This window comes from Stylophora pistillata, chromosome 4, assembly GCF_964205215.1.
Source record: "Stylophora pistillata chromosome 4, jaStyPist1.2, whole genome shotgun sequence".
Lineage (NCBI taxonomy): Eukaryota > Metazoa > Cnidaria > Anthozoa > Scleractinia > Pocilloporidae > Stylophora > Stylophora pistillata.
The window spans coordinates 5,657,608-5,673,070 of NC_142522.1; the positions used below are offsets into that span (position 1 = coordinate 5,657,608).

Here is a 15,463-nt window from a genome sequence, read left to right on the forward strand (position 1 = left end):
TTTGATAAAGTGAAGGAGGGTAATTAATCAAGAAGCGGGATCTTAAACAGTAATAAACAACTCAACAAAATCACTTACGTTACAAAATAAATCATGACAAATTCGGTGAAATATTTCCGTAGACTGAGATACACCTTGAGGTCCATATCCGGCAGTTGACAATCGGGTGTCAAAACCGAACCGGTGCGTTTGCCATATTTTTCCCTTGCGCTTATACCTCACATCGAAAAACTCAATCAGGAGAAAAAATCAAATTTTGTCGAGTTAAAAGAGAGAGAAAGAACAAAGAAATAAAAGAAAGCAAAACAACTTTGACTGAATATGCTTCTGTTTGTATAAACTGAGTGGATTTGCAAATAAAATTTAGAGACTTCCAAGTTTATTACCATCGCATCTGTGCTAGATGGCAAAAACTTTTGTATTCACATGCTAGTGAAAAAAGGGTACAGATTTCACGTCCTTATCGCCTAGAACAAGCTCCCACAGCGGAAAACTGAAAACACAGTGATCGCTAGAGGGATTCAATTAATTGGTATATTGACGCCTGAAACAAATTGTGGAAAAGGGATTAAAACGCAAGCATCCTATTCTGCTTCTCATCTGCAAAAATTCGTTACTGACGGTTGAAATGTCAAATTTTTTATACTATATCGTATTGTGGTTTATTGTGGCATTTACCCAATTTCGAAAGGATCAGGCAAAATGTAAAATCTGTTTCTGAATGGAGTGTGTTTAAATCGTGCAAACTATTTTTGAAAGTACATTAAAGTTTCAAATCAAAGAATCATCACAATGTTTAAAAATCAACCAAGAAAAGATTGAATATAACTAAATTTTGGGGGAGGGGGGCGCTTTTGTCAATATGATCATGATTATTCTGTGCTTGAAAAGCAAAAAGGACTCGCTTAAAATACAGTAAGGAGTAGAAAAAAAAAATACTTAACTGCTTATTCGATTAACGCTAAACCTGGTAGGGCAGATAGCGGCTGATTTTACGACAAGGCTTGAGAACGTATGGTGCGCCAAGTCAGTATTATATCGGAAAAAGAATTGTAAAAGGATGTTTAGATTTTAATTATGGGCCTTTGAAATAAGCAAACACAGCAACGAAGTAAAAAATGAAAAATTGTTTAAAACTTTTAATCAGCAAAACGACGGCTTTGCACGTGCGTTTTAATGCTTTGCACATTTCTCAGGTCTTACGCGGAAATGACATCAATCCTTCCAGATCGAGTGAGTTTATGTTTTAGCAAGAAGGCATATGATGTTGTATAATTTGAATATATCAACAAAGTTGAAATGGTAAATTGGCCACCGTTACGGTTATAAAAGCTGACGTTTCGAGCGTTAGCCCTTCTTCGGAGCGAATAGAGGAATTGTGGGTTGTGTGTGCTTTTAAAGGCAGAAAATGGAGCTACGTGATTGGTGATGTTGTATAAGCTGTATGTCGCAAATTTTTACAATGTTTTTTTTTTGCTATATTTAGAGGATAGCAAGACATCTGTTTCTGCAAAGCGGATGTTGTCGTTAAAAGCCGGCCCTCTTTTCCCTACAACGGCTCACGGATGAAGGAAACCCAAAGTTTATAATATTTTAATAAGATCCATGGATCGAGAGTATTCGATGACCAGGAAAGGAACAATTGTTTTTTGTTTCACACATTGGTTTTCGCACAGTGAATTGGCTCAAATCCTAAAACAAAAATAATCATAAGCCTAGTAGAGTAGAATAACTACATACAGAACAAATTTCAGTTTAATATTTTCAAACGGTGATAATTCAAAAGACGTATCGAATTTGTCGACTGAACTCAGCACAGATCAAACATGTTTCCAAGGGAAATTTTTCAGTTACACTTAATAGCTTAAAGTGTAATTTCCATTTTGTGTTCCAAAGAAGAACCTGCTAATTTCGATTTTCTTGAACAATTAAAAAATACTACGAGACCACTCAAAGATAGATTTTTCTAGATAGATTTAAATCGACGCCTACAGGGAACGGGAATCTCTAATTTGGCTTCATTTCCTTCCAGACTTCGAATAAATATAACAGAAAAATAGAAACATATCGATCGTAGTTTCAACAAAAACATTAACTTCACACCATCACTCGAAAAATTTTCCTAGCTTTTCATTTGTGCAAATGACGGACTGTCAACTGAGGGGGAGGGGAGGAGAGGGGAGGGGAGGGGAGGGTGAGGGGAGGAAAAGGGGTGAGGAGGGGATTTCGGAGGATTTGATTATGCTACGATAAAATTTACCTGATCCGATTCCCCCATAAGGCTTTGCAATATTCGTGTGATCCCCTATCATTGGCAGCCGATTTTCAATAGTCCTCAAACTTCTTCCCCCCCCCCCGCCATGCAATAAAAATAATGAATGGTTCCCTCGTCACCATCATCATTATCATCATCATCTTTATTTAAACGCGGTAAAACACATCAGGGATTAACAGTTTAATATGAAAGCTACAACTAATTACGAAGAACTACTTATACTATGTATAAACTATGTATATTAGTCTAATTTAAAATATTACTAACTATTACAGAAGCTAAATTAACTTAAAGCCTGTTTTACATGAATGCCGTTTCGGAATTAATTAACAATCGTCGGAAATTAGCCAGAGATGTTGCTTGCCTAGCAGCTGAGGGTAGGCTGTTCCAGAGGACTCCACCACTATAGTTTATAATAGTTAGTGCGTGGCACGCCGGAATAGCAAGCTTATTTTCAGAATCGCGCAAACCGGGGCTCCCACACGCGCGAAGCGCACGTGGTGCAGAGCCCCATACCCATGGAATATGATCAACCTTTTGGTTGTCACGTGACTGACCGAGCGTACGTAAGGGAGGGGTGACTCAGGCGAGTCTTGGGAAATGCACATCTTTTATGTTATCATTAATATTACGAACTTGGGAGCTCCGCTTTTAGGCTCGGCTAAATCTATATATTAGAGTGCATGGCAAGGAAGGACTCCATATTAGATGGATAGCTTCTTAAAATCAGCTTTGATCTAATGAACACAGAGTAGAGTCAGTAAATACGGTTTACAATGAAGTACTTCAAAAATTGTCCATCTAGAGATAAGAGTTGCATTCAGTAAAATAATACTGTGGCAGGCTTTTTTCCATTTATAAATATGTCTCCCGGACTTCAACTCGATGCTGAATCTCCTCCAGCAACTCGCGGATGTTAGACGCCTTAGGTCTGTTATTTTCGGCTGTTTCCTCAAAACACAGGTTCATGATTTCATGAAGCTGAAAAAAAAGTCAAATTTAGTAAGGAGAGAAAAGCTGCCTCTTTCAATTCGTTTTGAAGAAACAGAAAACATCGATATAATGGTCATTCTCTTCGTGCCTATTTAATGGCTTTGAATCAGGCCATGTCTTGCCATCCAATACCAGACATTACCGGGAGGATTGTGGGCTCATTTCCTGATCAGTGGCTGGTTATCAATCTGTCACTAGTAATAACCCTACCTGGGCGTATTCACTGGACCCATGACAGTGTCCTAATAGAGTGGCTATCAACTGTCCAAACTGCTCAATATCGTTGCCATGACAAATCTGCCTATAAGCTCCCCAGTTTGTAAACGAACTAGGCTTACTCTTCTTGGACACTCGAGACAATCCTCCCAAGACCGCTCTCACGGGAGGAAGCTGAAAATAATCGATAATATGTACTTTTGACCGAGCGATTCTAATTAGCATCTAATACGATTTCGCAAAAAGATGGAAAGTTTATTTACCCTTAAGGATTGCGCAATCAAAATGTTGCTTGTTGTGACGTTGTTATGCACCATCCCAAGTTCCTGTAGTCGTTCTATAGCGCTGATGACGTCACAGGCTATAGCACAAACCGCATCAAAATTAAGGACAGTTCCCTCGCCGCTAAGAAAATCTTGCAATGTTGAACTCGACACAAAATTGTAGCAAATCAATCTGAAACAAAAGGGGCATATATTTTGGAAATCATCACATACAACAAGCCCAGTTACGACTACTTTCTGTTCCTTCTTTCACTGTCCTACGAGTATGGTGGGAAAGTAAAAACACAATAGTTGCTTTTTGAACAGGAAAAGACTTGTAATGGCCGGGAAAGGCTGATCAATTTATTAGGTCAGGTCAGGTCATTTCATGTTTCGAATGTCTTTTTCAGGGCTCAAAATTTAGACTGCTTCTGCATCAGGCTTGGCTTACTTTGCCCTGTGATAGTCTTAAAAGCTCGCGTCGCCTTCTCAACCAATCAGATACAAAACTAAAGCCAATCACGGCTTCGTTAACGCGTCTAACACGTCAAACCATTGAAGTTTAATTTTGTTCGAGCTCCTTGATGTTTTGGCCTCGCTCAAATGTTCCTGTGATGAATTTCTATGATAATTTTTAATTGTCTTTTAACATGAAAGCTGTTACATACAGACTGTTCGATTGTAACTCGCGAATCTTCACTTTCCCGTGATCAATATCGTGGTCACGGGCTGCAAGGGAAAAATAGAAACAATACTTGAGCAAAGAAGGAATTCATTAGAAGAAAGCAAAATGACTTAATAAAAATACTAGATGACTTGACAAACTCATTCAAGAACCCAGGCCTGCATATTTGCAAAAAGGTTTCATTGAAAGGCTCAAATACTTTGTTAGCTGAAAAATTTTGATGACAACAACGGCAAGAAGGTAAAATTAGCTACTTAAAAAATTTGAACTCATTTTGAGTGCATCTATTCTGGATCACGTGGGAATTATTTTTTTTCCTATCAAGTAATTTTCAAAATCCCTCAGGGTGACCCGGGGTCAAAGCGCTTCTGCCTTATATTCATGTAAGAATATTTAGCAGCAATCAATCATATCTGCACAGCAGGATATTAAAATACTTAAAAACAGTAGGAAAGTGTTTCTAATTCCTTCGGCAATTTCGATACTCGTTAACTTTTCGTTTAACAGCAAATCATACTAGTAGTATATGATTCCGTTCAGAGGACAAAACACAAGGAGCTTTTATTCACTTGCCTGTGGAATGCCAACGATAATTGAGAAGAAGAGGAAATTCTTTTCTCTCACTACACAGGCTCTTTGCCACATCAACTTCTCGAATCCAGTCTTCTTTGCATTCTGTGGTAAAGTATTTCAATAACACCATGCTTGAAATGTCTCCTCCCTCAGACCAAGCTACAGCATAACCCTGTAATAGCAAAGATTCATTGCGAAGGTTAAACCCATACCAGCCTAATGGCCCTCCCTTCCCTCCCCTCCCATCCAACAAGTCTTTAAGTCGAGTGAGTCTGTTGGTTCGCTGGTATTAATTTATACTCCTAAGTGTAAATCAGTTGCTCATGATCGTCAAATGTCCTGGCCAAGAACACGATGCAATGACTTAGGCAGGGCTCGAACTTAGCTTCTCCAGTTGGTGTTCAGTCCAATGCATGCTTTGAACACTATATCCCCAGCCAAATTGTTCAGACAGTCAGTGACTAACTCAGATAAAAGCCAAGTCTGAGATCCTAACTGAGATGAAATATTCGACTTTCCACAGACTGGTAATATACTCTGACCGATGAGCAACATTGAGAGTGATCGCACCTTAGGTAGCATGTCATATGTACTTGCATAGCTCCATAAATCTTTCCCCAACGATATTCAGGATTTGGTCTTTTGGTAAACATTATTTCACACACTTACAATGGCAGGTTTTCCAGCGGTGTCGTCTTTTAGAATATTCACTTCCTCAATCAGCTTCAGTTTAGAGTGCATCATGTGTTCACTATTGTGTTCACTATTGTCTCGTTCATGCTGTCCTGGTGAAGGCAAGGGACGTGGGAAAGCGATGATATCGGCGATCAGGGTGGCATCATGGGATGTTTTCATCAAATCCACTGCCTGCCTCCGACCTTAGATGAATAAAAATAAATAATGCAAATACACGTTAGACTGCCACAGAAATACAAGGACTTACTCTCACACAGCACTGAAGAAGTATTCCTCGTTTAAGACAAGTTTTTTCACATCTCGAATTTGATTGCATTCGAGATTTATCTTCAATTTTAGAAAATATGCGTTGCTTGACTTGTATTTTTCCATAAGATATCGAACGTACTCCTTGGAAGTAGTTCTCTTCAAAGTGCCCTTTTGAAAGGTTCTTAAAGGGGAGATCAGGGGCGGATCCAGGAATTTTTGATTGGGGGGGTCCAAACTTTGGTTCAGAAAGGACTGTTGGACTCTTTTGAGGCAAATTACTTCTCCCCCACACCTCACACCCCCTCCCACCAGTCGCGGTTGCACGTTATAATTCCTTGGCCGCTTACCGTTTACTTGGATTCATTAATTAAAAAAATCAGATAAAAATATTAAAATATGATATGCGATCCGGTCGATGTAAGAATTTCAGTCTCAAAGTTTTAAGCGCCAGGTCTGATAGGGAGGTCCGGACCCCTCGGACCCTCCCCCTGGATCTGTTTCTGGAAATTCACCTTTTCGTGAGTTACTGCCCCCCAAGACCTTGGCAGGGACCTCAAGCAAACCATACCATTGGCCATACTCTGCTAAAAACAACATGAAATCGCCAAACTTTATGTGGTCTGAGAACGGCGAATCATTTACGTCTTTTTGTGGAATGCAAGGGTGTTCAATTTTAACTTAAAAATTATGCAGAAGATGAGGTCCAAAGGCATCTAGCCACCCACGAAATCATTACGGACGGTTTCCTCGTTGCTCTCGTTCTACATGCTTCTGGTCCCCAATATTTCTGAGAGGGACTCCAAAGCTGATAATAACTGTGTCATGCTCTGGGTGGAGAGGGTGAGGAGGGGGGGGAGGGTGCAAAAATAACAGGGACCAAAAGTCCCAGTAGAAAAATAAGGAACAGAAAGTGCTTTCCTTATTCCTTTATTCGTCATTAGCCCATCCCCTCCAATTAAATGCAATCAGTTCACCGATAACTGTCATTACTCACCTGGCATTCGCTTGTTCAATGTCTTCATTACAATATTAGTGACATGTTTTCCCTTTTTGGTTAAGCTTTGCTTTGCTCGTTGGGTGGAAAAAGTGTACAGGATTGGATTTATGGAGGAGTTGATAGGAAGAACAAACACTGCAATCCACACGTAGGCGATTTTGTTTGGATCCTCAAAATTCCCAGTTAGCGATAAAACACTGATTGTTATGATGGGCATCCAGCAGCAAAAGTCTGTCATCACGATGAAGGCTAGCCTCTTAGCCATCTCGGATTCCTTTTTGAAATTCGTCGATCGCGCTGCACGTGCAGCACGCTTTACCGTCCAAAATATTGAGATATACGCCACGAGGATAAAGGCGAAAGAAATGAAGTTCAAGCCCACAAAGAATGACGCGGAGTATTCCCAGCCAGTCGGTGTGCCCTCAGAAAGCTGAAGCGGAAGGCAGACGGCAGAGCGACTATAGAAACCGAAATCCCCTCTTTCATCGTAAAAGTAGCTTATTCCAGTGATAGGCATCACAGATATGACTATGCCACACATCCATACACCTATGCAGGCGAAAACGGCCGCTTTGTAAGTAAGGCGCTTGAACTTGAATGGGAAGACGATACAGATAAGTCGGTCGATGGTGATGATGGTGAGAATCAGGACAGAAACTTCACTAGAGAGCATCGAAAGAGCTCCAACGACTTGACAGCCGATGCTAGATCTCCATTTAATGTCATGCTTAAAGTATTCCCCTCGCCATCTTGAGTCCATGATGGCGATCGTTAATAAATAGACGCCCATAAACAGATCAGCTACGGCCAGATTGGTCAGCAGACAAGACTGAACCCTGCTTTCTTCTTTATCAAAGGCACGCCATATTATGACGAGGACGTTGCCAAGGAGCGCAAGTATTCCCAGAATCCAGATACAGACCTGAACAGTTTCGTTTTTCATGAGGTCGTCACAGCTCGAAAACTCGTTCATTGGAGCATCGCAGTTAACTCCTTCGATTGACTTTATGGCGTAGCAGCAGAAGATAAATCGGTCGAGTTTCCTGTGTAAAAGAAATACCTCATAATAGGCACGATTGACAATTTTACCTCACTCCTCCCGAGGAGAAGTTTTTATTCAAATGTCGAAAGTAGTAAGGGAATGCAGTTGTTTTGCTTCTCGTTGCTTATTGATTGGTTCAAATTAATCCGTACACCCTCTCAACCAATGAAATGCACGATAATTTTCCGTACTTGATGCCGGTTGAAGTGTGTTCGTAAAGTTTTGTATGGGCTTGTAAAAGTAAGGAGTAATATCACTCATGTTTTTAAGAGTGATGATAATTTTTAACCTTACGACGAAACATGCGATTACTTGTTTATATTATTTAGGGCAAAATTTTGTTTCATTAGGAAGGTCAAAAACCATCTAATATGGTACTTAAAATAGTAAGTAAATGAATACGTAAATTGAAGCACCCCTTTAGGGGCTTGCCAGCCACAATGTCAACTAACTAACTGCTTAAAAATCCTCAATGGTAGGAGGCAGACCAGTGGGGCTAATTACAGAGCGCAGCCGAGGAATTGAACTAGGAGCAACCGAGCACAAATCCAGTGAGTAGCAGGGTGGAGGATTTGAGCCTGGGACACCAGATTACAAGTCCAGCACCCTAACCACTCAGCCACGCCGCCTCCCCGTACTTCTAAATCTGATTGGGCGAAATTGGAAAGCGCTTTGTGAAATAGAGCAATTTCGAAGGCCAACAAGAGGAGAATGTTCATTGACAGATACTCACAAATACTTCAAGTTTTCTAGTTCACTAAATGCATCGGAAGGTACATCAGATAGCTTGTTTTTGTTTAGATACCTGTACCAATGGATAAAAAATAATTTACGTATTGACGAACTATTATTTTTCAAATCTAAGATTTGATTTAAGGCAGCTGTCAAGCTTACCACCTAGGAATTTTTTTACTTAAGTTTTTGTTATCGACATATAGCGATCAACAAACACTCTACTCACAAATATTCCAGTGATTTGAGTCCTTTGAAAGTTCCCTTCGTCACCGCTGTTAGCTCGTTCCCACTCAAATCTCTGAGGAAAAAAAGGGAAATTACTTCTGTCATAAGATTGATAATTCAAAGGTTTTGTGGAGGATCTGAATGGTCCTTGAATTTTCTATCTTAATGGGCCATTTCGAGAAACGAAGTACACTGTTACATATGATGCACGATCCTCGCAGTAGATAGCGCTATTTAAGCAATAGCGAAAATCAGACCTGAAAAACATCAGGCCTGTACGGGATTCGAACCACTGACCTCTGCGATACTAGTGCAGCGCTCTACCAATTGAGCTAACAAGCCTTGTTATTGCTTAAATAGCAATTGCTTAAATAGCGCTATCTACTGCGAGGATCGTGCATCATATGTATCTAATACCGCAGTTCAAATATATGAACTTCATATGTTTCATTGTATCTGAAGTACACTGTACACAACAAAAATGTGTAGAGCCTCCAGGCATTCAAGGTGACTAAGACCACAAAATTAATCGGCTAGCTATGTTATTTCCATTGATACCTTATCATTCAAACAGTGACAAAAAAATAAAATGCTGGTTTTATCATCGTGTGACCATTTATATCCTAACATCCGTATGCATATTTTCTATACTCTTCTCTATACTTTTCTTCTGTGATTGACAACAAGAATTTGGCTAACAATCAAGAGCTTCCTTGGTTTGTGATAATTTTCCTTTGTTCTCCTGACCTTAATGTGTGATTCAGGGGTGATATCAAGATTGTGAGAAGAAAGTAGATGCTTGTCACCCTCAAGTCAAATGGTTACACCACCTAACGTTTTACTTCCTGATGTGACTTATGTAAAACTGTCTCTGTCAATATTCATGTAAAATCAAGTACGCAGGAGAAAAGATTTAGATAACATCCAGCTGAAGGATGTTCGTTTGATGCAACCCAAAGCTCTTTTCAACTACCATACGTGGAAATATAGGAAGTACCAGTAACTTTATGGGCTTAGAGCCCTATTGTATACCATGAATCAAGGTAACAGTAGTGTAGATGTTGGATGAAAAGACAATCAATTCTATTTCTTTTTCTGATTATTTCACTGTTTGAATTTCAAAACTTATGATATCACGATGTTGAATGTAAACATAGCGAAAAGAATTTCGAGAGCAGTAAGTACATGGACTTTCGAGAAACGGGCCCCAGTGGGCAACCAATTATTCTTAGTTTTCACAACTGTTTGTTTCTTTCTCTAATGATGACCAATTTTTGGATTGCCATACTTACAACACTTTCAGCTTTGAAAGATCTTCAAACAGGCTGTCTGGTAATGTTTTGAGCTTGTTATCCTGAAGATACCTAATTGCACATGGCCAATCAAAAAATTAAACCATAATACATAACCTAATCGAAAAATAAGGAAAAGAAAACCCACGAAAATTTCGAATTTCCAATCTTGATCTATAAACAATTCCACGAAACTTTCTAATTTCCAATCTTGTTCTAAAAATAATTCCATTTCAGAAGTCTTCATAGGGTCTTCAGAGTGTCACAACGGACAAAAACTAAACCCCATTAATCTGTACACGGACCCCTAAAATTACTTAATAAGGATTTCGACACATCACAAACAGTCTATATTTATTTCAAATTAAGTCACGGGAAACACTACCTAAAATATATGAAGGATAACAATACTTACAGATGGGTCATGGTGCTTTTGTTTTCAAAAACACCATATTCCACTCTCTCAATCTGGTTTGAACGCAAGCCTCTGAGAGCAAATATGAAATTTTAATTTAGGCCATCTCCACTTAAGGTTGTTGAAGATATTTTGAAAGCTTCACATGAGAAATAGACTATTGCAAATTTAATTGGGTCACTTGTAGTTTAGAAGTTAATACTTACAAAACCTTTATTCTAAAAAGTCCATCCAACATTCCTTTTACTACTTTGCGAAGACGGTTTTTCCCTAAATCTCTGAAGTAAATCAATAAATTTCACTGAGTTTAAATTGTGTAAAATGAAGTGGAATGAAGTCTGATGACCCAATCAAGGACACTCGGCTTTTAGTCGTGTTGAAAGGAGTGCGAGTTGTCGATGTATAAACTCTGTGATTGCTCGGGTAAATTTGCGCCGCCATTTTAGAGAATAGGATGCGTAATAAGAACAAGTATGCAAGCGTCAGTCGTTTACACTATATCGAGCTCAATGGAAAATCGTTCAACTACACCCACTATGACTTCCCGCCTTTGATTAAAATCGATCCATGGTGACAAACCTGTGATGAGGGTCGGCCTTTAAGGTACCCAAATACTTACAGAACGCGTAATTTAGGAAGTTCAAGAAAGACTCCGTTGGGAAGGGATTGTAAGAAGTTGAAGTTCAGTCTCCTGGAACAAAAAGTACAGCGTTAAATTTAATGAACATATAACTGATAACAGCCTTAAAGCGACTCTCTTCTGACAGCTAAATAGATATACACGACCGTAGAGGGTTTCGCTTTTGTCACCATTGGGCAAGCAAATGTGCCCAGATGTTACCATTTGGATCTGAAATGGGATAGCAGCTTTTAAAACCCTCTTGGATATCAGATCACAGCATCTCCACCTTATTTTCTTGGTTTATGCAAGTGTAAAGACAAAAAAGACCGTATTATGCGGTTTTCCCAATCGAGGACTGCAGTGTTTAAATGAAAAAACAACTCACTCGGCAAAAAAAATTACCCTTAAAATGTCGTGATGCATACTAACATAGTTTTGACGGATGAGACATTTTGAAAGCAGTTTTCTCTGAGGCGAAGCAGAATATTGAAGCTCATGTCTCTAGAAAAAAAAGTAATCAGCTCGTTAAGTTCCCCAGCCAGTTCACCTAACTCTATAGCAGAAATCTTGATGCAGATTTTTAATTCTTTTAATCAACAAATGTAAAGTTCACTCACATATATTCTAGCTTGTCGAGATTTGCAAAGGCCTTTTCTTGTAACTGACGTATCCGATTTTTCTGGAAAAACCTTGAAAGAAATATTAAACTTGCAATAAACAAGAATAGAAATTCTAATCATCACAAACCAACAGAGCAGCTAGCTAACAAAGAAAAGGAAAACAATGTGGATATGTCAATGATGAAGTTGAAAAACAACAAAACTATTAAGTTTTTCATGGCTTACACAGCTCGAGTATTAGGGGGGAGACTAGATGGAATACTGAGCAAGTCTACTCCAGTTACAAGAATCCCTTTGTCTTTGCCTTCACCGAAATCTTCACATTTGCAGCTCGATGGACAACCTAAAAACAAGAGAAAACAATACTATCATTCAGACTAAAGCTGACAACTAACGTCCAAATCTGGGATGATAGGAAAACGCGCAAACAGTAAATCAGAAGCATAAAATTAGAGCACGAGACCCAAAGATTGTTTACTTTGCCGACGTGAACAGGATGGTTCGTCATTGTCCTTGGCTGGAAAAAGAAAAGAAGAGCTTTTATATACCCCCATAAAAGAGTACTGGAAAGAAATAAAAGGGCTCAAAGAAGTTAGTCAAGAATACTGTGAATGGAGTACTACTGGTAACCTTGATCAGAAATTTAATGCATAATAAAAGACTCGTCTCTTTTAAATGCACTCAGAACAGAATATACTTATATTCAAAAATCCTGAATTGGTTTTCTTTGGTATTTCGCATTTTTTTCAACCAAAGAAAGGTATATCATGGATGGCATTCATTAGATTTGGGCAAATTTTCTAAATACAAAATAATGAATCGTATTTGACACCCTAGGGGATTTCTTAACAGCCTTCTTTCACCCATAAATGAGCCCTATCTCCAGCATGGAGACCACACCTTAAGTGCTGAACAATAAAGCAGAAAGAAAAAAGGAATCATGACAAAAACGCAATAAACTTTGTGATTTTCATTTACCTGAAACAGAATGATACAAGGCCTTTAATCTGGCCACAGGTAAATTTCCGTGACAGCTCAGAAAAACTGTTAAATGATTCGACGAAGATAAGAAAACTGGAGGAAACAGAAAGCCGCAGAATTTGCCCAACGAGGGTCCAATTTTTTCGCTACCATCAAAAACTTCCACAAAACATTTATCGCATGTGGGGTGTTCTCTGAGTCTGAATTCTTGGAACTTCAAGTGGATTATATGACGTTGTGGGACGGTTATGAGCCACCTGCAAAGAATGTCATCAGGAGAATGTCCCGGATATAAAGGAGAGAAGAAATATCCCGACATGTTAGTCAGTCTTTCGTTACAGGCTGAAACAGGATGAAAGAACTGTTAGTTGATGAGACAAAATGGAGCTGGTATGTTTCTTATAACAAAAGGACAGTCTGTAAATATTGTGGCCAATCAGGTAGTTATTGAAAACCCCTTCCACATTCAAGAAAAAATTGAACATATTTTGTTTAAACGTGCGATTGCGAAGCGAAGAGGAGGACCAACGCTACATTCAACCAATCTGTGATGCTAGGTTCGTGAATCAAACTAAGAAACCGCTGAAGGGAGGTAATTTATCCTTCAAAAAGTCGATATGGCAAAGATGGAAGGTGATGCTCTTGTCAATTTGTGTCAATTTTGTAAAAGGCGACGTCCGTTAGTTCTCTTTTATCCTCCGAAAAGTCGATAAGGCAAAGATGGAAAGTGGCGCTTTTGTTAATTTGTCAGTTTGTGCAATTTTTCAAGAGTGTAATTTTCATCCCTTTCCAAAAGCTTTCTCCACAATGTGAATGCGGTTTAGTGCACTTAAGGAATGTTTCTACTTAAACCATACCTTGTTTAGCTGATAAGGGTTTGTGTTGGCAAAGGTTTCCCTCCTCAATGTACAATCCTGCCAATGCTATCAAGTCTTCCCTTGTCTCTGTTTTTCCTTCTATTAGCACCTGTTTATTGTATCAGACGATAGAAAAAAAAGGAAGAAAAATATGTAACAAAAAAAACTCATATTAATGGTCGATCACTGTAACTCGTCATCCCCGAAAAGCTAATATAAGTGGACATGAAAATGGAGAAAATTGCATAAACAAAGAACTTTACGCCACGCTACGGAATTGTTTTTTGAGGAGAACTATCGTTCTGGCTCCGGTTGTTCGAAGGATAGATAATGCTATTCGCTAGATAAAATCTCTATCCGGTGGATAGCGCAGTCCATTTTGTTAACGCTTATCCGCTGGATAGCGATTTATCCGTTGGATAGTGTTATCCGCTCTTTGAAAAACTGGGCCCTGTTGGAAAGCTTTATTCGAAGTAAAATACAATGGAAAGCTGCGGGTAATGAGCAACTGGTTAAGTTTTTCTAATACTTTTCTATGCTTAAAACCTGGAAACCCTTTTTTTTTTTTTTATACCGCGAACACAAACATTTATCCCTTCTGAGCAGAATTTGCTTCTAACATAATATCCCGAGACACTTGCCTGAAACTCAGAAAGAGAATTCAAAGGAACTTGTCCGTAAAGCCAGTTCTTGCCGGTGTTGCTTCCTGAAATCCAGATTGGAATTTTACGGTAGGATTTTGTCTTCTGGTAAATTGTAAGTGTCTTCTTCCCAGGTCCCCGGAACATGTAACGAAACTTTAGGCACTCACTAGGCCAGTCATGTGATCTATTGTATAGCGGACTCATGAGAACAGCCAACTGGGTAAAGTGGCTGACGTTGGTGTCCACGACAAAAAAATTTCCTGTTAATTATATAGCAAACCATATACAGCTGAGACTTTGATAGAGGATGCAGTGACAAGACAGATCCATTTTTAACCTCCATTTAATAAATTTTCATTTCAGAGGGGAAGTATGAGGATTACGGGAAACCTTTTTCCTGAATGTGCTCGGAAGCTTGCGCGCTGAAACAAAATTAGAGTCGGACCTTCCTTTGCGACTGCCTCTCGTTAATGAACACCTCTCGTTAGCGACCACTTTTTCAAAATACAAAAAGTTTCCAAGTTCGATCCCAATAAATGGAACCTCTCGTAAGTGACCACCTCTCGTGATCGACCTCTCTTAGAGATTCTCAACCTCCCGTAGGAGACCACTTGACAGACAATCCGTTTTTCTCTCACAAGCGGAAACTGAAAATTGTTTCAACATATGTTGTTAAAGTAGAGCCACCTGAAGTGCTTCCCGAAATGGCTTTACCGCGTGAAATTTTGCTTGTGTTCGGTTCCACAGAAATTTAGACAGCACCCCTTAGAATAACAAACCAACCAAGTTTATTTAACGAGAATTGTCCCAAACGCGCTGTATTAAATAATATGTGAGATACAAAATAATCGCCATAGATCATAAGTTCTTTTTTTTTTTTTTTTTTTGCCGGAAAGTGTCCGGTCACCATATGAAAATTACTCGAGATATGGAACACGGTAAGCGACCACCTTCCCTAAGAGATCACCTAGACTCGAAATTTCGGACGGTCGCTTGCGAGAGGTTCAACCGTATTTGTGTCGCCGAGAACAATAAAATTCAGAAATGTACAAACTAATTAAGTCATGCGCTATAAATATTACG

At 39.1% G+C, this 15,463-nt stretch overlaps 1 protein-coding gene across 1 annotated transcript; it reads right to left on the reverse strand.

Annotated features, from left to right (window-relative positions):
• Positions 1-2,390: 2,390 nt before the first annotated feature.
• On the reverse strand, positions 2,391-13,842 carry LOC148732131 (uncharacterized). The gene is made up of 19 exons (XM_088756416.1): positions 13,737-13,842; positions 12,877-13,221; positions 12,377-12,415; positions 12,124-12,241; positions 11,896-11,967; positions 11,708-11,779; positions 11,276-11,347; positions 10,863-10,934; positions 10,657-10,728; positions 10,242-10,313; positions 8,951-9,022; positions 8,723-8,794; positions 6,945-7,990; positions 5,675-5,883; positions 5,006-5,177; positions 4,416-4,476; positions 3,748-3,940; positions 3,479-3,658; positions 2,391-3,256 (listed from the first exon to the last, which is right to left on the reverse strand). The coding sequence occupies exons 2-19, from the start codon at positions 13,196-13,198 to the stop codon at positions 3,131-3,133; spliced, it is 3,042 nt and encodes a 1,013-aa protein (XP_088612542.1). The 5' UTR covers positions 13,199-13,221; positions 13,737-13,842; the 3' UTR covers positions 2,391-3,130.
• Positions 13,843-15,463: the final 1,621 nt, after the last annotated feature.

Coding starts and splice junctions, on each gene's coding strand:
- LOC148732131 (XM_088756416.1), bottom strand. CDS start 13,198: ATGTCGGGATATTTCTTCTCTCCTTTATATCCGGGACATTCTCCTGAT. Junction 5,884..6,944: donor ATTGAACAAGCGAATGCCAG/GTGAGTAATGAC, acceptor TATTCATCTAAG/GTCGGAGGCAGGCAGTGGAT. Junction 3,659..3,747: donor TGATTGCGCAATCCTTAAGG/GTAAATAAACTT, acceptor GATTATTTTCAG/CTTCCTCCCGTGAGAGCGGT.